Source organism: Periplaneta americana, chromosome 12 (assembly GCF_040183065.1).
Source record: "Periplaneta americana isolate PAMFEO1 chromosome 12, P.americana_PAMFEO1_priV1, whole genome shotgun sequence".
NCBI lineage: Eukaryota > Metazoa > Arthropoda > Insecta > Blattodea > Blattidae > Periplaneta > Periplaneta americana.
Window position 1 is genome coordinate 157402759 of NC_091128.1, and position 23473 is coordinate 157426231.

The window sequence follows — 23473 nt, forward strand, 5'->3', positions numbered from 1 at the left end:
ATCAAATGCATCATGGCCATATCAAGTTCATGTCACTTTTATTTTTTCACCTGACAAATTTACATGCCTTGTAGCTGGGATTACGCAAAAGTTTTTTATTTTAAGAAAAAACAACTTAATTTTTTATGGAAATACCTGTTTTGACTACACTTTTGAATTATAAAAAAGATTATTAAGTGTCATATTTATTCATTTTACACCAAAATTATTTAATTTTAGCACAACTGCGCTATCAAACTGAAAACAATCACGATTTGTAGAACATGGAACAAGGGTGGCCATATCATGTGCACATGTTCCTGATATGGCCACTAGGTAACTTTTGGAATTTGGGACTTTTTGGACAATTAAAGCTATTTTTATGGGGAAAGGAAATTGTTTTAAGAAAGTCCTTTAGACTGAGAACGAGTAAGAAAAAAGTGGTTTACATTTTTTTCAAAATGGCGGCTACAAAAATTCTCAAACCTTAGCATGGCCATATCAGGGACACCTACCTTATTACATAAATTTGCACAACGTGTAGGCCTACATTCAGTTTCAGAGACGCTGCGTACAGAATCATGAAGCACAATAAAGAATTATGAAGCTACAAAATGGTTTTAATTTTCGTTATTCTAAATTGTGCGACATCATTCAGTACTGTAGGTACCGCACCTATGTTCTATATATATATTCACGAATGTTTTTGTGACCTTCGTTTGTTTTTCGCCCCACTAATGATAAAAATATGTTATTAGAAAGTTTACACGGATCGAAATCAAATTCTATATAATGTCAACTTGGAAATATGTTTTCCACCAAAGACACTGTCTTGTTTTTCAACATTCACAGTCTCTGTCTGTTATACTGAAAACGTCTAAAAGCTTCATCGCAAAGTGAAAACAAAATAAATTTCTTAAAAAAAAAACAACAACATTAAAGTTAATGCTCATAAATACGATCATAATCTGGGACTTTCTTGGACTCTTCTTTGTCTGGCAGTGTTTAGTTCTCCTGAGGCTGGAAGCACGTGAAAAGTGAGATCCATTATCACAGGTGAAACGATGAATAAATGGCCGATGCTTTCTGCATTCAATCGTCGCATTCCGAACAGATTTTTAATGTCCCGCAAATATAAGAAACAGGACTTCCACAATTTCTTTGCGTTACGACTCAAGCCACACGAAATCAGGCGCCCTCAGTTGGATATAAAGCCTCAAACCTCTGTTACTATGACACCACGCCATTCATGATGAATATTAGTCTGGGTCGTCTGTTTTGGCGAACATATGAACGTCGCGTATCAAACAAAAATTTCAGGTCTTTCTAATCTTATTTCCTCTAATGAATTAGTAGGTTATTTCACGACGTTTTATCAACATCTTAGGTTATTTAGCGTCTGAATGAGATGAAGGTGATAATGCCGGTGAAATGAGTCCGGGGTCCAGCACCGATAGTTACCCAGCATTTGCTCATATTGGGTTGAGGGAAAACTCCGGAAAAAACCTCAACCAGGTAACCTGTCCCGACCGGTAATCGAACCCGAGCCACTTGGTTTCGCGGCCAGACGCGCTAGCCGTTACTCCACAGGTGTGGACTATTTCCCCTATATTCATTCGGATGTTGTATCAGTAATGCTTGTATTTAATTAATTTTGTCGACATTGGATGAGATTTTTTACTAATAGCACAAAATTCTGTCCTTTATTTTATATTTAACACAGTGTATCCAGCTGTTTTCAGAAACCTTATCTCTGTTCTGTTTAATTTGGTACGTCCAAATTTTACTGCTGTACAGAGTGCCTGACTTACGCCGTTCATTTTTGTTTAGGCAGCCCAAACAGCAGTCGAGATATGCAGGAGGTATTTAATGTTTCGCAGGCGAAATCAGGGCTAGGTACTATAACGTTTACAGGTATCGTCACGTGATAGTTTTATGTTAAACGTGCAGTCAATCTGTTATGTTCACTTACAGTATTTATTTCGGATTTCTAACGTTTCTTTTAGTCACGTTTATCGTTGCACAGTGTTTTTTTAGTCATTCGCTCTTCTTATAATTCCGATATCACATCTTAATACGTAAGTTATTACCAATCCCTGGAATTAATTTATTTGTTTCGTTTCGTTCGGAATAATCAACAAAGGTATCTGTAAAGAACAGACAGCGCAGAGTTTTAACAATATTTATTCATTTATTTCAAGATATTTTGAATGTCACTCCAAATGACACTACCAACTTGGTAGACCGAGGAAAAATGTTGTATGCAGATCGTGACAGACCACGTGGTCTAAGACATACGAGTCCACCACTGTGGAGTAACGGTTAGTATGCCTGACCGTGCTACGAGCGGTCCCGGGTTCAAATCCTGGTTGGGACAAGTTACCTGGTTTTTCGGGGTTAAAATTGAATTAACCAGTAACTTATTTTCAGGAAAATTATTTGCATAATTGACGACAATCTCAGAAGAGCGACGCTTGTTATTTGCAACATTCAAACAGCTGTATCTCTACAGCCATTGGAAATGAACACATGTTTATAAGAACTTTTTACTTAAAACAGTCCATACTACCGCCCAATAAAACATTATTTTACTATTCCTTCTGGATCATCCTGTATCTTAAGTTACTTAAAAGTGTACAAAGTAAAATATGTAACACATAATGGCTAGCTGGAACTTAAGTGTAAGTGGCTATGTACAGACTGGACGTCACACACCTCCTGGTCCGAGAACCTCACAGTGGAAGCGGCGGCTAGCTGGAACTCCAGGTGGTGATCGAAACCCAATCCAGAGTCATTAGAGTTGTCGCAGGGATCTACTGTCGTCCTCTCCACAGTCCTCTCTGTCATCAAATAACAAAACACATTACAACCAGCACACAACAACACAGAGAAAAACTGCAAAAGCAAAACCCTTCTGAGTTTAGAGTGACAGCCACAACAGACGCTGTGCGTTTTATCATAATGGCAGCATCTACTAAAAGTTGGTCCACAATAAACGGAAACAAGAACGAGAACGGAAAAATTGTTAAAACACATACATTTAAATGTGAGCATTCACAATTAACGAGAAGTTTACCGGAAGGTTGGCTAACTTTTAACTTTGCCGTCCTCGTTTCCGATCACAGCCTGCTAGATTCATACTCTTGTCATCAAAAAGCTATTTGATCGTCATATATTTTGTAGCAAGAAGGCCGTGACAATTTCTTCATTCATTGCTTGTAACTAACCCAGAAATTCAGTAGAATCACTTTCAATACATGCTGCGTGTATATGTGACGAGACTATCATGTGAACTGAATTCTTAAATATTCCGTACCATAAATTTTGAAGTTAGTTAACCTGTGTGTATGTTGGCTGGCTTGCACTCCTGAGAGAGCGCCATTGGTCAATTATACACAAATATGCAAATCTAGTCTTTCAGGTGAAGCTCCCTGTAAAGCAGATTTGAATAATTTCAAGGGAAAAATTGTTCCGGGGCCGGGTATCGATCCCGGGACCTCTGGTTGAACGTACCAGCGCTCTACCACTGAGCTACCCGGGTAGAGCGCTGGTACGTTCAATCAGAGGTCCCGGGATCGATACCCGGCCCCGGAACAATTTTTCCCTTGAAATTATACACAAATAACTTCAGAATGCGTAATATCGACTTTACATATCATTACTGACATTCTATCGATATGCATAGCCGCTTCCGTCCTCGTTTATTGTGAATCAAAAATCTTCACGTTTTCCGATATCCGTTTTCGTTCTCGTTCCCGGTTTATTGTAGACCAGCCTTAAGTCCACTGACGGTATAAAGTAACTGCCTGTCAGGATTTTTCTATGACATTTGCGTTAACTTTGAGCTAATTGAAAAATATATCAGCTATGAAGATTTGCCTGACATTGAAATAAACCATATGCAAAGTTACCCAAGTGTGCAAAATATCAGCATTTACCAGATTTCTCCACAACCATTGCACAACAATAAGGAATACGAGCTGCAGCTGAACAAAAGTCTTCGAGGTCTAGTTTCGAATCATGAAAAGAACGTCAACTGCAGCATAAACAAGATGCAAGTGTTCCTTGACAGTATCTGTGCCACGCACAAAATAATGACGTTACAACTATATAGTCTATAAATAACTAACCATATCGCCGCACGCCCTGGGACAGAATACGGTCCCTACTCAAGACCATTTTATCAACAGTAATCTCACTAGACGTTTTGATTTTATCGATAATTCTGCGAGTGGAACACGAGCAGATTTATCTAGAGAAAATCAAAACTCGAGTAGGATTTAATTGACTATTACACGATTAGAAGAAAGTATATAAAGATTAGAAGTAACGAAGTACTCCAATACAATACAATATTAATTGACTTACGAAAATACAACTGTCTTCAAATGTATTATTGTACCATCTCAACATTACAAATATTACGCTAGATGCATGCTAGATGGCAGTAGTGAGCAATGCCTTCTCGTCGAGAAGTTCTCGATATATTATACACGATGGCAATGTTACTAGTCATGAAGGCTTTGTTGATTCAGTTTCATTTTTATTAAAATGCAAATTCCACTTCAATTATCCGAATCCCAGTGATCAACGTCACTTGACAGACGATTTTCAATAAATCTTAATATTAAACAATCTCTGATACGTGACTATCCATAATATCATACAGCAGAAGTTTTAACATATCCTAACTAATATACACAAGTGTTAGAAAAGTTTTAATTAACGACGATGACATAAAAAATAAACATGAATAATTTTAAAAGGAATAATTATTGAATGTACAATTTTCAAATTTGAATGTGGTTGGTGGTTCAATTGATGTTATATTGGACGTGTGCGTAATAGAAGTGGAACTCGTTGATTTAGGCCTACATGGTGTATTCAACTTATTCAGGATTTCCGAATGGTGCTCTTCATTTATTTGTAAATCGGATTTCAGAAGATGCATAGGTATAATCAGTGATTTTTATTAATTCTTGTTCTTGAATGCCAATGCGAGTCATATTTGAAACTGCTGTGCATCGACTGGAGTGGTTTGTAATTTTATATATGTTTTTTTTGACGTCCAGACCAGCGCAGTTTCAAATGTTGGCAAACAAAGAAACAAATGCTAGGGACGCGATAAAATTAAACAAATGCAAGGGACGCGATAAAATTGTGCGATAAGCAGCCATGATTGGTTGAAATACGTCCTTTCGTACCGTTTTATTGGTCAAAAGTAGTATGACGTAGTAAGAGTGTAGGCTAATAGTCATCATAACATTGCATTCGTACAGCTGGACAAATAATGAAACATTACCTCTATTACAGCTTTTCTACTTTCCTTGTAAGCTACATGCTGAACAACAAATTAAAACATGAAACGGAAACTCTTACAGTAAGTGGTCAAAATATAGAATATATATTATTTTAATATACCGAAGTACATATGATATTTCCATGCAGATATTCTGCGTCATCATACGACGTTCCATTACTCTTTCATCGCAAAATATAGAAGCCATAACTGGCAATGGAGGCAGGAATAGGCTTAACGACGATGCAAAGTTCAGCTGCTGACACGATGGATTCAGCTGCCATCAGTGCAACACACCACGTATTATGCCAACGCTGTTCACACAACCACGCGTGTTCACTGTCATCCATTATGACTACATACTGTAGCTGACGTTACAAACGTTTAAAACCAAGTGCTCCTACCGGAAGACTAGGGATCTGATCCTCTGAAGTACGAACGGATTACACTACATAGTGTAATAGAGCACTGTTCTATGCCTACTACGTTAGACATCTCCATGTCACTTACATCCACACACATTTATGCCCACTTTTAATTTTGTTCACTTTTATTTATGTCCACATTTTTGGATTCATGTGACCTATGCCCACACTCATTTATGTCCATTTTTATTTATGTTCATTTTCGTTTATGTCCACTTTCATGTCCAATTTTATACAGAGTGAACCGTAAGTAGTGTCATTAATTTCAGAAAGTTATTCTTTGAGATATTTCAAACAAAAAGTGAAATACAATTTTGCTCGTTTTTACTTCCTTTTCGAGATAAAAATTGTTTTATATGAAACATTACTGTCATTGCAAGTTATCTTGAACTTTACATCCCCTGAGTCTGTCTTTGGAACTGCTCGGTACGGCGTGTACTTATCAACGTAACGGCACGGCAAGGATGCCCCTCCCTCGGGTAACGTGACTCTTTTCAAAAAACGTTGGTTCTTTTACCTTACGGCTCTCTACTGTAAAAGAACTTGGTTCAATACAGACATCATCTTCTCTCGATACTCCGGTTTTGAGAGGAGAAAATAGTTTCGTAGCAAGCTTTAATTAACCTGCAATGAGTAAGTATTTAAATATAATCGTGTGTACACTCCTCTCTCATCTGGGCTGGGGACCGGCAATGGAGAAGTTACTACAGCTACTTCTATACATTATATAGGCCTGCATGACTTACACCTTCAGCTAATAAGTACATATTCTTATAACGATATTTTACAGGCTTATTACTTGAATTTACATTAATTTACAATTATACACAATCCATATCCCTATCATTGCTGCCATCATCGCTTGTTCCAAAATTAATTATTTCGCCAATGGCATCATCCATTCGGAATTATCTTCTTAATCGTAGGTGCTACTTTCTGAACACGATAGAATTCTTCGATTGTATCCCGAATAACATGTTGATCGAAGTCGTCCACTTCAACTTTACACAAGTCTAATTCTGGAATGAAATAATATGTTTAGTAGAACTATAAGAAAATAATAACTTGCAACAGTAATTCATTATGTCGCTCTCAATACAGACACTATTGTACATAACTATTATAGCAATAATTTCTAAACATTACATAACTATTCTTTCCCGGAGTAGTGTGAGGTTCATTCGGTTGTAATTCAATATTATTTTTAATTCTCTTCACGGAACTAATCCTTTTGCCAGAGTATTTATCCGCTTTCTTATATACCTTAGCAAGAGGTTCCAGCAAATATTTGTTTAATTTTTCCTCCTCGCAACGCTTAATTTTATTATATTTGCGATAATTTCTCTTTCTCGGCTATGGATAACAGCGTTACTTTTTCTCCGCGGTGGTGTGATTTCACTATATATAATTACTACCCTGTGGTTGTGCTCCATGGTAACACTACTGGTACGCAGTGAAGGAAATAGTACTATGTTTCTTGACAAGACATTATGATGCGGAGCATGCGCAAACAACTCAGTTGGCTCCACCCGCATTACGCGCTTCCTTCCCTCTGCCCCTCTGTCCCTGCTCAGAAGGTTCAAGATAACTTGCAATAAGAGTACATAGCGTGTTCTGGGAAAGCCATTGACTTAATTCCCAAACTGTTCAGTCAATTTAAGAGAGCAGTGTATTATGGTAACAAATGATTTAAATAATTATAGTTTTGTCCTTTAAATGTGCAGAAATTTGAGCCGAACAAATGTAACTTTTCGTTCTGCAAAGAAATTTTACAATGTTACATTTGTTCGCATCAAATTTCTGCACATTTAAAGGGCAACACTAAAATTCTTTCAATCATCTATTATTACAGGGTGTTAAAAATAACGTTTACAACGTTTCAGGGATAATAGAGGAGGTAAAAACAAATATCTTTTGTAAGTGACAAAACTTTGGCAGATGCGCCATTTATTCTGTACGTAAGTGTTAGTATAATCCATAAAAAACAAGACCAATTGTCGTTTTAGAGGTGGTGTTCAAACTGCCGTCCATTGAAGGCATTGCACAACTGGTACCTTCGTATTATGGAGTATCTGCAACGCTCAAAAAGGCTAACATTGTCTCTAATAACATGTACAGCTTCAACAACGCGAGCAATTAAGTATTCTGTCGTATCGATCGGTGTCTCATACACAAAACGTTTCATGTCTCCCCACAAAAAGAAATCCAGTGCAGTTAAGTCCGGTGATCGAGGTGGCCACGGTACCGGCCCACCCCTGCCATCCAACGGTCGGGGAATTTTACATTTAGGTGGTTCCTGACACGACGATCAAAGTGTGGAGGGGCACCGTCATGCTGAAACCATATTCGTTCTCTGATGTTCAATGGGATATTTTCTAAAAGTTCTGGTAGGACGTCGCATAGAAAAACAAAATAATTATAACCACGGAGACTGTTAGGCAACAGATAAGGCTCTACAAGATGGTCGTGCACAAACAGAACCAAACCAGTGTGTGTTGTGACGGAAGTCAAGTCATCTATCCTTCAGGCCATCTAGCGGCAAAACGGCGCATCTGCTAAAGTTTTGTCACTTAAAACAGATGTTTGTTTTTACATCCTCTACCATCCCTGAAACGTTGTAAACGTTATTTTTATCACCCTGTATAATACACTGCTCTCTTGAATTCGCTGAGCATATTGGGAATTAAATCAAAGACTTTTCCAAAAGACGCTATGTAATGTTTCATATAAAACAATTTTTATATCGAAAAGAAAGCAAAAACGAGCAAAATTGTATTATAAACATTTTTGTTTGAAATATTAAAAAAAAATAACCATTTGAAATTAATGACACTACTTGCGGTTCACCTGTATCTGTCCACTCGCGGAATGTTTAATGCATAAATGTGTATATCTATTTATTAGGCCGGAAGATACTCCACCAGACAAAGTTGTACAAAAAAATGTATGTATCATTATCACAATTATTCTTAGCTTTTTGTTTCATTGTTTATTGAGACTATCGAACGACAGCTCCGTGTAAAAAATGGAATTCGACAACTAATGTCAATTATAGTCCGGATCAGCTTACTTAATACCTTAAGGGTGAAACCTAACCATTTTCCCCCCATTACTACATAAGCTAGTGGATTATGGTGATTTTATAGTTTGCAGGTTGAATTTTCTTTTGCCAACTTCGTTTCGAATTTCGGTACTAAGAAATACTACAACTGGTAGTGATTTTATAACAGTTATGTTGGCAGCAGTGACACAAGTTGTGAGTAATGAATTCCATGTTGTCAGACAAAATACATTTTAATATTAGATCATACACTAATCTACTAACTACTAACAAAGTGCGAGAAGTCCAGAAGAAAATATACTTACTTACTAACTTACTTACTTACTGGCTTTTAAGGAACCCGGAGGTTCATTGCCACCCTCACATAAGCCCGCCATTGGTCCCTATCCTGATCAAGATTAATCCAGTCTCTATCATCATATCCGACCACCCTCAAATCAATTTTAATATTATCTTCCCATCTACGTCTCGGCCTCCCCAAAGGTCTTTTCCCCTCTGGCCTCCCAACTAACACTCTATATGCATTTCTGGATTCGCCCATACGTGCTACACGTCCTGCCCATCTCAAACGTCTGGATTTTATGTTCCTAATTATGTCAGGTGAAGGATACAATGCGTGCAGCTCTGCGTTGTGTAACTTTCTCCATTCTCCTGTAACTTCATCCCTTTTAGCCCCAAATATTTTCCTAAGAACCTTAATCTCAAAAACCCTCAATCTCTGTTCCTCTCTCAAAGTGAGAGTCCAAGTTTCACAGCCATACAGAACAACCGGTAATATAACTGTTTTATAAATTCTTACTTTCAGATTTTTTGACAGCAGACTAGATGACAAAAGCTTCTCAACCGAATAATAACAGGCATTTCCTATATTTATTCTGCGTTTAATTTCCTCCCGAGTGTCATTTATATTTGTTACTGTTGCTCCAAGATATTTGAATTTTTCCACCTCTTCGAAGGATAAATCTCCAATTTTTATAGTTCCATTTCGTACGATATTCTGATCACGAGACATAATCTTATACTTATACTTATCTTCGGGATTTACTTCCAACCCTATCTCTTTACTTTCTTCAAGTGAAATTTCCGCGTTTTCCCTAATCGTTTGAGGATTTTCTCCTAACATATTCACGACATCCGCATAGACAAGCAGCTGATGTAACCCGTTCAATTCTAAACCCTCTGTGTTATCCTGAACTTTCCTAATAGCATATTCTAGAGCGAAGTTAAAAAGTAAAGGTGATAGTGCATCTCCCTGCTTTAGCCCGCAGTGAATTGGAAAAGCATCAGATATATTATTATTATTATTATTATTATTATTATTATTATTATTATTATAGTACATGTCATTGTGTGATTTCATCCTCTTTTGGTGGTATCTAGTATTAGTTGGCAACACTGAAGAGACGGCCAAATAAGTCTTTTAGGAATTACTCTTACGTGATCCTCACTATACTTTTGTGCCACTGGCAGATATTCAGCTTGTTTTTGACAGTCTTCATGTAGATATCATTGAGTCTGAAGGATCTTGTACATAGAAAGAACTTACATAAGAGGAACACCTGCTCAAGGATGGAGAAGAGCATTGCCAGCAAGATTCCCACCTGAAATATGGAACACTCGTAATCAGGTTGTGACAGGACAACATCGAACAACTAATGTCGTTGGAGGGTGGCTCAACCGCCTCCCACAACACGCAGGCACACGTCACGCATCGATCATGGAATTTATTAAGGACCAAAAGACAAATGAAATGATTACAGCTCAATTTTGCTTGGCGGGGATCGGAATTTGCGATATCCAATTAAACGAACGTACCTGATAAATGTAAGATAGTAAACAGATTGCTATCGTTTTAAACTTTATGAAGATGAATAAGCAGAAGACGACATGTGAGAAGTGGACATAAAGATTTTTGACATGGACATAATGTAAATTGGGCATTCATGCAGTGGACGTGGAAGAGTGGACATGAAATTTTTTTTGGGCTAAAATAAATTGGATATAATTAATTTGACATATTTATGGCCATAATTTAGTGGACTTTATGCAATGGACATAAAAAATGGACATAAAAACTGGACCTCGTGTCTGTGTTTCATTTTATGGTATTCTTTAAGTGTAAGGTGACCTACCTCCCTGTCACGCCTTGCGTGATTAGTTACTTTGTATTGCATATATTTGTATAGTTTTGGCCGATGAATTGTATATGCTTTAAATTGAATAGTAATCTATATAGCTCTATTGATAAATTGTTTGTGTTTGTAATTTGAAGTAGTTTGCATGATATGTATTATCAATTTCTGTATATCACAACTGGTAGAATTGTTTATGTCTTAAATTTAATTAACTTACTTGTTTTGTATTATACATATAGTTCAACTGATGAATGATCGTTTGCGTTTGTAAATTTAATAATCTGATTGGCTATGTATTGTATAGCCTACTTTTAGTAGAGACATCGATGTAGCTCAGTCGGCAGACTCGGTGGACTGCTGATCCGGAGCTGCGTTCGGGCTTGGGTTGGATTCCCCTTTGGTCTTTGGTTTCTTCCGAGGTTTTCCACGGCCGTGGGACTGAAGCATGATGGTCTATGGCGAGTCATCAACCCCTTTGATTTGATTACCCCCCTTGATTTGATTACCCCCCTTTGATTTGATTGCCTGGTTGGGTTTTTCCGAGGTTTTCCCCAACCAAAAGGCAAATGCCGGGCAATATTTTGGCGAATCCTCGGATCTCACCTCATCTCACTACATCTCGCCAAAATATTGTAAAAAATTGCACAAAATTGTAAAAATTGTAGAAAATTACTAAATTGTAAAACTATAAAAATTTGTAAAAATTGTAATTGGAATATTGTAAAATTTTGACTTGTTCCACATCTTAAAGCTTCATTGCTCATGTAAGATCTATGGAATAAAATGAATGAATGAATGAATGAATGAATGTCCTGTGTGTGAAAGAACGACATCATGCGCGACGCAAGAAAGGAAGCGCTATGCTTTGTCTGTTGCCACACTATAGAATCTACTATAGTAGGACCACACGGCCACCTATTAAAGCGATTATTGACTCTGTCACGTATACGATACTATGACGTTCGCCATCGTAATAGCCTAGATCATATATGTAACAGATAACTCCTCCCTACGTTAAAATCGGCAGCACTTTGAAGAGAACAACCGCCAGGATCGCCACCCGTCCGCCGTAAACGAACACGAGATGGCAGCACAGTCGCTAATGCAATTCAAATGGGTATAATGACGTGACTCCTTATGTAAAAACTAGATGGCAGCGTAGTAAACCTGACAAAAGTTAACCTCAAAGCCTATAACCCCGACATATCTGTTACATATATGATCTAGGGTAATAGATTAGCCTTTAGCCCTAGAGGGAAAAAAGGTCCCAACGAAATGTAAACAAATACTACATAACTGATGACGACACTAACCTGCTGCGACTCTCTGCTGGCCGATGGCTGTCCTCTTGGTAGCGATGCCCTTGATAACCTTGCGGTTAACTCGTGGGGTTACGACGCCCACTGCTGCCTTCATTGCACCTGAAACAGATATGATGCCAAATAAATGGAAACCGCCCAGCACCTATATTCAATGAACTTCAAATACACCGTCACATTTAAGCAAGCACCTGTCAAGGAATTCAAACAAAAATCATGCTAGCAAAAACATCTGTGTACTGTATGTGTGTATGTAGGTGGGTCGGGGTAATTTGGGTATAATTACAATTTATTGAATAAAACTTTACCTAATCTTCAAACACATGCCAATTTAATATGATATTGTCTATTTCACCCAGTCCACACCTGTGGAGTAACGGTCAGCGCGTCTGGTCGCGAAACCAGGTGGCCCGGGTTCGAATCCTGGTCGGGGCAAGTTACCTGGTTGAGTTTTTTTCCGGGGTTTTCCCTCAACCCAATACGAGCAAATGCTGGGTAACTTTCGGTGTTGGACCCCGGACTCATTTCACTGCCATTATCACCTTCATATCATTCAGACGCTAAATAACCTCAGATGTTGATACAGCGTCGTAAAATAACACAATAAAATATATAAAAAAATCTATTTCACAATTGAGGCGGTCAGAAGCAAAGGGGTATAAGTGTACTTATGTTATTTTCCATAAAATGTGATTAAAAGTTACGAAGCATTCATAAATTGCGTGAAGTTTTAATTTTAAATGTTAAAGTACGAAGATAATATCCCTTTACCACTGAAATTTTAAATGCTTTAGTTTACTCTGGATGCACTTAAATATTTTTTTTTTAGAATGTCACACCCTTTTGCTTCTAACCGCCTCAACTGTCTATCATAAAGTGTTAAAATTTTGTGTTGCTCACACTGATACGCCTGGCAAATAATAATAATAATAATAATAATAATAATAATAATAATAATAATAATAAATATTTACCAGCGTATGAACTGACCCATCACATTCAAAGCAACATTGTTGGGAAACCAGCTATGACACAGCAACCAAATTCATGTATGTGTATATTACATGTTTAGAACATTTTTTTAATAAATGTAGTAATATATAATTAGAGAGAACAGATGTTAGCAAATTACAATTTACGAACGTTGAGTAATTTCGGCATAATCCTAGGTTAAGTGGTAACTAACCTAGTTTTCGTTCCAGATTATACCACATACACAAATTATGGATTTGTGAAAAACAAACAAATATCCGAAGTGTCGGGTAGAGTTACTGGGTAGCTCAGTTGGGAGAGCGTTGGTACGTTTAACCAAAGGTTCCGGGTTCGATATCCGGCCCCGGAACAATTTTTCCCTCGAAATTATTCAAATTATTATATTAAAAATGGTTGTTTTTATACCCAAATTACACCAACCCACCTAGTAGGTACAGACAAGAACTCTGATGAAAAAGAAAACTCTTTAGGAATATGAAAACAACATGGATGGGATGGATGGATAGATAGATAGATAGATAGATAGATAGATAGATAGATAGATAGATAGATAGATAGATAGATAGATAGATAGATAGATAGATAGATAGATAGATAGATAGATAGATAGATAGATAGATAGATAGATAGATAGATAGATAGATAGACAGAGACAGACAGACAGATAGGATAGATAGATAGATAGATAGATAGATAGATAGATAGATAGATAGATAGATAGATAGATAGATAGATAGATAGATAGATAGATAGATAGATAGATAGATAGATAGATAGATAGATAGATAGATAGATAGATAGATAGATAGATAGATAGATCATTTCAATTAACGTTAAGTTGACATTTTAGCATTTCATGTGAACGGAAAGACCCATGAAAATAATACTAGGATACCGTCTAAAATATAAAGGAAAAACTTTATTTCATTTTCTTGGAAAATGATCGTTTCTACTAGTTTCGAATGATTTCTTATATTACAGCTATTAAGATGGTGTTCAATATAGGACGGAATCTAGTGGCAGCCGGGAACTATGTTTCGGAAGCTGGCACACATACGGGCCTAGACATACGAAGGCAACAACCAGATCCTGTCTGAGTACGGTGCCATTCTGCGACCCTAATATACTGACTGCTCCACTGATTCTAGACCTTATTTCCAGGCCTTGTCCGAAGGCGTCGCAGCAAACAAACCAATTATTGGTCAACAATTTAAATTAGTCAATAACGTCGTATCTGTGTACACAAATCTCTGGTTGCGTTTCATATTGACATCGGGAAGAGATGACGTCATGTGATTCGAGCGGAGACCTTGAGTTCCGCGGAGCCACTTCCGCACACGGCCGCTTGCGCAAGACGCGCCTGCCTTCACCTGCATGGAGTGGTCATCGATACTCCCGCATTCATAACGCTGACAAACCTCATAAATCGCCTCAAATCCAGTTCATCACGCCATTATACTGAGACGGATGACGGAATAGCTACGTCAATCGAAACATTTGCTAATATCAAATTCGACCGATCTGGCTGAGGTTCCTGCCACAAGCTTGGAACAAGAGAAATCGGAGCACAGTGTTGAATTCAGACCTTTTCAACAAGAGGGGATTAATAGGCCTACTATACCGAGAGGGAAGTGGGATCGACAGCACAATTAACAAGTAAACAAATAAATACTAAATAAATATTATTAAGTAAATAAATAAATAAATTAGTAAGTAAGTAAATTCCATGTATTGTGGGTCCCTATCACCACGGCATGGCACGTCCTCAGGTTGCGGATAGAGACGGCCTCCAGATATGGAGGGTAGCTGCGAATATATTGAATAAGCAGTCGTGGACAGCCGATAAGGAGTGGTCCTCCAGCTTGGGGGTTGGGCGAAGGGCTAACAACCCATCACCGTAAAAAACAGCTTGTTACGAATCCCTACAATAAGTCTCGGAATAGGACTGATTCTCTGGCACGACCACAGCATACAGCAGAGTCCGTATAGGTCAGTTTCTATCTTATGCTTTTCCAATTCACTGCGGGCTAAAGCAGGGAGATGCACTATCACCTTTACTTTTTAACTTCGCTCTAGAATATGCCATTAGGAAAGTCCAGAATAACAGGCAGGGTTTGGAATTGAACGGGTTACATCAGCTTCTTGTCTATGCGGATGACGTGAATATGTTAGGAGAAAATCCACAAACGATTAGGGAAAACACGGAAATTTTACTTGAAGAAAGTAAAGCGATCGGTTTGGAAGTAAATCCCGAAAAGACAAAGTATATGATTATGTCTCATGACCAGAATATTGTACGAAATGGAAATATAAAAATTGGAGATTTATCCTTCGAAGAGGTGGAAAAATTCAAATATCTTGGAGCAACAGTAACAAATATAAATGCCACTCGGGAGGAAATTAAACGCAGAATAAATATGGGAAATGCGTGTTATTATTCGGTTGAGAAGCTCTTATCATCCAGTCTGCTGTCGAAAAATCTGAAAGTTAGAATTTATAAAACAGTTATATTACCGGTTGTTCTGTATGGTTGTGAAACTTGGACTCTCACACTGAGAGAGGATCATAGGTTAAGGGTGTTTGAGAATAAGGTGCTAAGGAAAATATTTGGGGCTAAGCAGGATGAAGTTACCGGAGAATGGAGAAAGTTACACAACACAGAACTGCACGCATTGTATTCTTCACCTGACATAATTAGGAACATTAAATCCAGACGTTTGAGATGGGCAGGGCATGTAGCACGTATGGGCGAATCCAGAAATGCATATAGAGTGTTAGTTGGGAGACCGGAGGGAAAAAGACCTTTAGGGAGGCCGAGACGTAGATGGGAGGATAATATTAAAATGAGGGAGGTGGGATATGATGATAGAGACTGGATTAATCTTGCACAGGATAGAGACCGATGGCGGGCTTATGTGAGGGCGGCAATGAACCTTCGGGTTCCTTAAAAGCCATTTGTAAGTAAGTAGTAAATAAGTAAATTATTATTGCAGAAAAGAATATATTTTTGAAATATGAAAACTTTAAAACTTAAACAACTTTTGAAAGGTATTGAAAATGTATTTAGAAAATGTATCATGTAAATACTTATTTCCCTTTAACAGTAAACAGTGTCGGCAGATGAAGACAGTTATGGTGACTACACAGCACAAATTATGGTCCACGTCTATATAATTCGATAATAAAATTTCATCCAGAATTGATTACTTTAAGCAATGAAATTTTCAGATCCAGAATTAATTTCGCTCATGTACACTGGGCTGCAAAAGAAATGCCGATACGAAATTATATCGTTTTCCCAGGATTTTAGCAGACATAGCGAGGTGGAAAGCTATTTTCCTGAAATTAGTTTTTAAAAACATGTAAATACGACTTTTATAATATGTTCACGTTATTTAATATGAATTGATTTTAAATTATTCATATACATTTATTTTACAACATTAATAAGAATGCTATACGAAAATAGTGAAACTGCAGTTTATATGGTATTCCACAGCCTTCTTTATTATCCATGGATGCTGTCATTGTTACAATCGATATATACAGACGTGGACAAATTATTAGCAAAATTGGAGATTTTTATTATATATTTTTACAAAGTATGATTCTTCAATTTAGACTACAGTTGACATCTTTGCGTATTTCCAAATTATTAGAAAAATCGAAGATTTGTATGTATATTTTTACAAAATTACACTCTTCAATTTAGACTACAATTGATATTTTTGCATATTTACAAATTATTAGCAAAAGTGAAGATTTTTTTTTGTATATTTTTACAAAATTCGACTCTTCAATTTGGACTACAGGTGACATTTTGGATATTTCCAAACTATTTATTAGCAAAACTGAAGATTTTTTATTATATATTTTTTTACCAAATTTGACCCTTCACTTTAGACTGCAGTTGACATTTTTGCATATTTACAAATTATTAGCAAAATTGAAGATTTCATTATATATATTTTACAAAATTTGACTCTTCAATTTAGAATAGCCTACATTTGACATTTTGCATATTTCTATCTACTGTAATGATAGAAATACGCAAAATTTTCAACTGTAGTCTAAATTGAAAAGTCAAATTTTGTAAATAGAATTATCATAAAAATCGTCCATTTTGTTAATAATTTGTCCACGTCTGTAGGTACGGCCAGTTACGTTTCATATTTTTTTTAAATTTATTTGACAATTTTTGTATATTGGTACTATCAATTGTGCTTAAATAATTAACATTTCAACAATCTGAGACTTGTGGAGAGAGTGACGTCCATTAAAGTTTCTCAAAGCATCAACAAGTCAGTGTGTCTTTTCCTCTTGAGGCGACGATCAGGCCGTGCAGGGGGCAAGTTCCGAGGAATCAGGTTGATTAAGCTGTTAAAATGTGTTGACAATGTTGCATATAACCGTGTGTAGGAAGAATGAATTGCAGTCTCTATTTTGGCTAGATCTAGATCTGACTGAAGTGTTTCATTTCTTATTTACCATGGTGCTCCAGTGATTATCCTTAGTGCCCGATTTTGGAATGTTTGAATACGCTTGATTTGACTTATAGAAAGCTGATCCCCATAATGAACATCCATAGAGCCAAATAGGTTTGAGAAGCATTACATATATTAGCCTTTTGTTGGAAAGGGAAAGACAAGAGCTGGAAAGTATTGTTTTCAATCGATGAAGTCTGTATCTTAATCTCTGGAGGGTGTAAGTGAGATGTTTATTCCAGGTCAAGCGACTGTCTAGGATGAGTCCAAGATATCGTACTTCTTCATGTTGTGGTACTGGTGAACAGTTGAGGTATAATGGAAGTGCTTTTTCTTTTTTGAGGTATGTGAATGTTACTGTTGATGACTTATTTGTGTTCATGACTGTTCTCCATTTTTTGTTCCATATTTCAATTTCTTGAAGAAAGTTTTGAAGATTGGTTGTCACTTGTTCACCAGTATCTCCTTTGCTAAGGACAGCAATGTCATCAGCGAACTGAGCTACAGTTAGAGAATCTGATTTAGGTCTTGGTATATCATGAGCGTAAATTAAATAGAGAAAAAGGGCTAGAATGATCCCTTGAGGTACACCTGCAGAAATATATCTAATCTGAGACTGTACACCTTCATAAATTACTGAATAAGTTCGTCTTCTAAGAAATGATTGAATTAAACGGTAATATGTGTCAGGAAGATGTTTTTTTAGTTTGAATAAGAGGCCATTATGCCACACTTTATCGAACGCCTTTTCTGTATCAAGGAAAAGGCCTAAACAGATTTGTTTCTTTTCATAGGTGTCAAGAATTATGTCAATAATCTTATGTAATTGTTGTGGACAGGAATGCATTTTTCTGAATCCAAATTGAGTATTTGGTAACAATGATTCTAGATGATTTGGAGCAAGTTTAGTCTCAGTAATCAACATTATGTCAATATGGTAAGTATTCAGGAAGAAGACTAATTCATAATATTGTATTAACAAAAAAGTATCAATTTTATTATAAATATAAAATTTATTACAAATACAGATACTGAACTGAAAAGTGAGTCTAATTGAAACATTTAACTACACATTTCTCCTTTGCATGGAATAAAAACTCTTTAGAAAATTCATAAAGTTAAGATGTGGTTGTAATTATTTCATACGTACAACGAAGTCCTCGTAACACGGTAATATTTCAAATTTATAGCGACTTCGACTCGGCATTTCTTTTGCAGCCCAATGCATCAATGTTGGCCTATATCTATTTTTAACCAATCAAAGCTAACTATCAACTGCAATCTTGTCACATCTGATGCGCATTTGTTTATTATCTTGTCGCACCTGATGTTCAGATGTTAAGTGTTTTCATTGTTTCTTTATTTTATTTCGAATAAATTTTATTCAGCTTCCTCCAAGTGAAGGCTGCTAGAAGACAAAGCTTACCATAAAATTGTTGTTATAATGGAAAAAAAAGAAAACAATGGAGAAGAAAAAGAATAATAAATAGCACAATTAGAAATAATTGGAAAAGACTAAACAAAACATCATTAATTCCAGAAGAAACATAACATTTCCTAGTATCTATTAGCTATTGGGTGATCACAGTCGTCTATTTAGCACTAGTTGCAAGACCCAACTTAAGTGAGCAGATCGCCATAGCAAAGAGATCAATCTATATAACTGTAGAGATGGTTTCTTAGGATTTTTATAGATCCCTTCACTGCAGACATAGATACTTCAGTGACAAGAGTTTGTCCTAGACCAAGCTGCTTACAAAAATGCGCTAATCCTTTTGTGATGGTTCCTCTAGCCCCAATCAGTAATCCAATAAATTCGATCGACGTTAGATGATATTTTTCCTTATAATATGGTATAGTGGGGTCGTATATGTCGCATTTTTCCTGATGTACCTCAGGCCATGATATTGCGTGATGGCCGTGCTAGCAAATGTAAGTATTAAATATATTTTATTAATAGGTTACAGTGTCGTTTTATACCTATTATAGAAAATACTGAAGAATAAATGGGGAACAGCTTTTATTTTATAACGTTTTTATTTATCCATGTGGAAACCGATCACCGAGGTTTATAAAACATTCACACATTTTCTTTCATTTGATTTCCTCCATCACACGTAAAACGTGGCACCCCAAAAAACTTGAGCACATTAAATCTAGACTATTCCAAGAGACGTTTGTTCGCTTGGCAAATGCATCATTCATTGCCAGTCCACTACAAAATACAGTCACTTTAATTCAAAAGAGGAAGAGAAATGACTATTACTAATCACAATTTTGTTCTGTTTGGTAACCAGTTCTATCTCGTGTTTTGTTTCGTACGAAACTAAATAATAATAAATGTAAGAGAATTCGACAATCTAGCAGATCAATCTATAACAAGAGGAAAGGTATTTAATCTATATGGGAAGGTAGATAAACAAACGCAACACGCGTGCTTGTGTAAGATTAAGATAACATGAGTTTACATAACCTGCGAACAATCAACATGACAACTTAGTATATTTAAATACAAAGCAGCAGCTGTGCCAATAACCTCTTGCACACATCAGCCAGTCTTGATAAACACGCAGCAAGACAGGCATTGCAGCGGCCCCCCAATTAACACTCATCAAGTCATCAATATTGTTACTAGGGCGACAATAAGACTACAGAAATATCAATAAAAATTATATAAGTACGTGAACACATCGTCTGCCTCATCTCCATCCGTCCGTGTTCCCTTCCTTCACCGGACCAATGGACTCAAGAAAAAAATAACACAACTAAAAACAAATTTTAACAACCAACGTAAACCAGAACACCCAACAAGCCAAAAGAACAACAAACCATCCGACTGACGGACCGACAGGTCAATCAACACGACAACCAACCAATACAGTGCAACCTAATGAACCAACAAAAAAATCTACAAACGTAACTAAACAGAATCTTCGAGCAACAAACGAATCAACACAACAAACCTAAAACAACCGAACCAGCCGACCAACCAATCAACGCAATAACCAACTAAACAAACCAATCAACGCAATAACCAACTAGACCAACCAATCAACGCAATAACCAACTAAACAAACCAATCAACACAACAACCAACTAGACCAACCAATCAACGCAATAACCAACTAGACCAACCAATCAACGCAACAACCAACTAGACCAACCAATCAACGCAACAACCAACTAGACCAACCAATCAACGCAATAACCAACTAAACAAACCAATCAACACAACAACCAACTAGACCAACCAATCAACACAACAACCAACTAGACCAACCAATCAACGCAACAACCAACTACACCAACCAATCAACGCAATAACCAACTACACCAACCAATCAACGCAATAACCAACTAGACCAACCAATCAACGCAATAACCAACTAGACCAACCAATCAACGCAATAACCAACTAGACCAACCAATCAACGCAATAACCAACTAAACAAACCAATCAACACAACAACCAACCGAACCAATGGAATGGAATTTCGAGAGGGGGCACTACAACCCAGCACTGCGATCTTTCAAGATCTATAGCGCTAACCTCAAGCTAGGCGTATTCCCAAACCCACACCGGTTGATAGATTCGCTGTGTACCCGGGTTTCGAGCAGGCAACCCTACTCGTCCTCCCCGTGCGTCGCCAGCCGGCGTACGGGGAATGCAACGGAATGACGAAATGTTGACGGAATGATGTAGATGCATCTGTGGAAGGAGAACACATAGGAAAACCCCAACTGCGACCTTGTACGCCACTAGTGTCACTAACAAAGGACTTTTCGATGAAAAATCTCGAACCAACCAACCAATCACTCAACAAAACAACCAACCGTACCAACCAAAACCCACCAACTACCCAATCAACAAAACAACCAACCCAAACCAATCAACCGACTGACCAATAAACGCAATCAACCAAGCAATCAACAACTAACCTAAACCAATCAACCAACCAATCGACTGATTGATCAACGTAATGACTAAACAAACCAATCAACACAACCAACCGCACCAACCAACCCAAACTCAATAAACAGCCAATCAACTGATCAACCTAATCAACTAACGAAACCAATCAACGCAACCAGTGCAATCCAACCAAAATCAACCAATGCAATCATCAAAACCAAAAAATCAACTAAATAATACGCAAGAAGTCGATCATCCATCCGTACCACAGGTAGACCGACTGTCATTTTATTTAACCACTGCTCCATTATCGTCACTTCAACATGGCTGAAGAGCCTCGGCAGTTGACAATATGACGTGTAATCTTTACTGAGAGAGTGGTAGAACTCTAACCCCGGCACTATGAAGCCTGTTTGAGCCGAAGTAAATGAGCGTATTCCATGTTTTGTCACCTCACACCTTGACAGTTCTTCGCGGAGTGGACAACAAGCACTAGCCAGGACCAGACACTTCATACTATCTAGTCTCAAGAGATACACTTCTGCTAACTAGACTACACTGTGTACAATGAAAGACAGCCGTTGCAAAAATTAAAATATTCAGGAGACGAAGAACACCACAGGCTGGCGGCATGTGCTTCTGTTACAACATCGGTTTGCCAAGCAACCTAATCTCAGCACCCTAACAGTCAAATTCTTCAACTTTCTGTGCCCCACCTTCAGAAGTGCTTTCAAAGCCGTTCTTTTAGCTGTCCAGGTATACCGGGTGTTTCAGACCACCAGTATCAGCCTTTTTTTTTCTCTCGAAAACTATATGAAGAGTTCGCGGAAAAAACGATGAATGTCACATTTCTGTTAAACGATTAGATAATGATCTAATTGAGTCTATAACTGCAAGATGTAGTGCTGTTTCTATAGAAAATAAAGGAATGGATTACTGTATTTCTGGTGATAATTCTCCTTTTTACCATTTTTCATAAGAACAACATTAAATTTCGTAGTGATCCATTGAATGAGATTATGACATCAACCTTAACAAAACTGTGACATTCATTGTTTTTCCCGCGAACTCTTCATATGGTTGTTCATAAAAAATGTTTATAACCGAAACCTATGTAAAGAATTGATTGGTGATAGTACCATTTCCAGTAAAGTAGTTTCCAATGGCACCTTTAATGACCCATGTTCTCATTTGAAATTTCGAAGTTGACCATAGGTACACCTACTTCTGGTTTGTTACGGGAAATGGTACTGCCACCAATCGATTCTTTACATAGGTTTTGGATATCAAAATTTTTTTATGAACCAGTATCATATAGTTTTCGAGAAAAAAGGCCAATACGGGTGGTCTGAAACACCTGGTACATGGTGATGATTTGGTAAGCTAAGTTCCGAATGACATTACCCTAGAGAACCCTAGTGAATTTCATTGAAGGGTCGTTAGAACCCGGATATACAGAAATCTTGACCGAGACCAGCCTTGAACCTGGATACTGCAGTCCAAAGTCACACGCAGAGTCGGCTCGGATCGTTAAGTAAATAAATAAAAATGAAGAGCAACGCATCGTCGTAAACAGTGCTGGGGGTCGTTAAACTCGGCCAGTGAATTCCGATCAATTTAGTCGGCATCAAACTGGATCGTGCCGTTTCCCAAAATGGAGCCATAATGAGGCAGAGGTGTGCAGAAACACGCCCGTGGAAAAAACCAGGGCCACTGTGCCACGCGCTCCGGATACAGCTCCGGATACAGGGCTACTCAACAATAACGACCGCTGTTTGATATTTTTTCTGATGGATGAAGAAATATTAAGACTATTCTTCAATTATCCCCATTCTACCATAGCTCCATAACTATCAGATCATCCT

At 37.3% G+C, this 23473-nt stretch overlaps 1 protein-coding gene across 3 annotated transcripts in view; it reads right to left on the reverse strand.

Annotated features, from left to right (window-relative positions):
- NFAT (NFAT nuclear factor) overlaps positions 1-23473 on the reverse strand; it is a 223267-nt gene that overhangs the window by 53506 nt on the left and 146288 nt on the right. For all 3 annotated transcript variants that reach the window (XM_069842351.1, XM_069842352.1, XM_069842350.1), the window contains exons 2-3: positions 12213-12320; positions 2695-2819 (exon numbers count right to left, since the gene is read on the reverse strand). In XM_069842351.1, coding sequence (XP_069698452.1) covers positions 2695-2819; positions 12213-12320 — 233 coding nt within the window. The remainder of the gene's footprint in view (positions 1-2694; positions 2820-12212; positions 12321-23473) is intronic.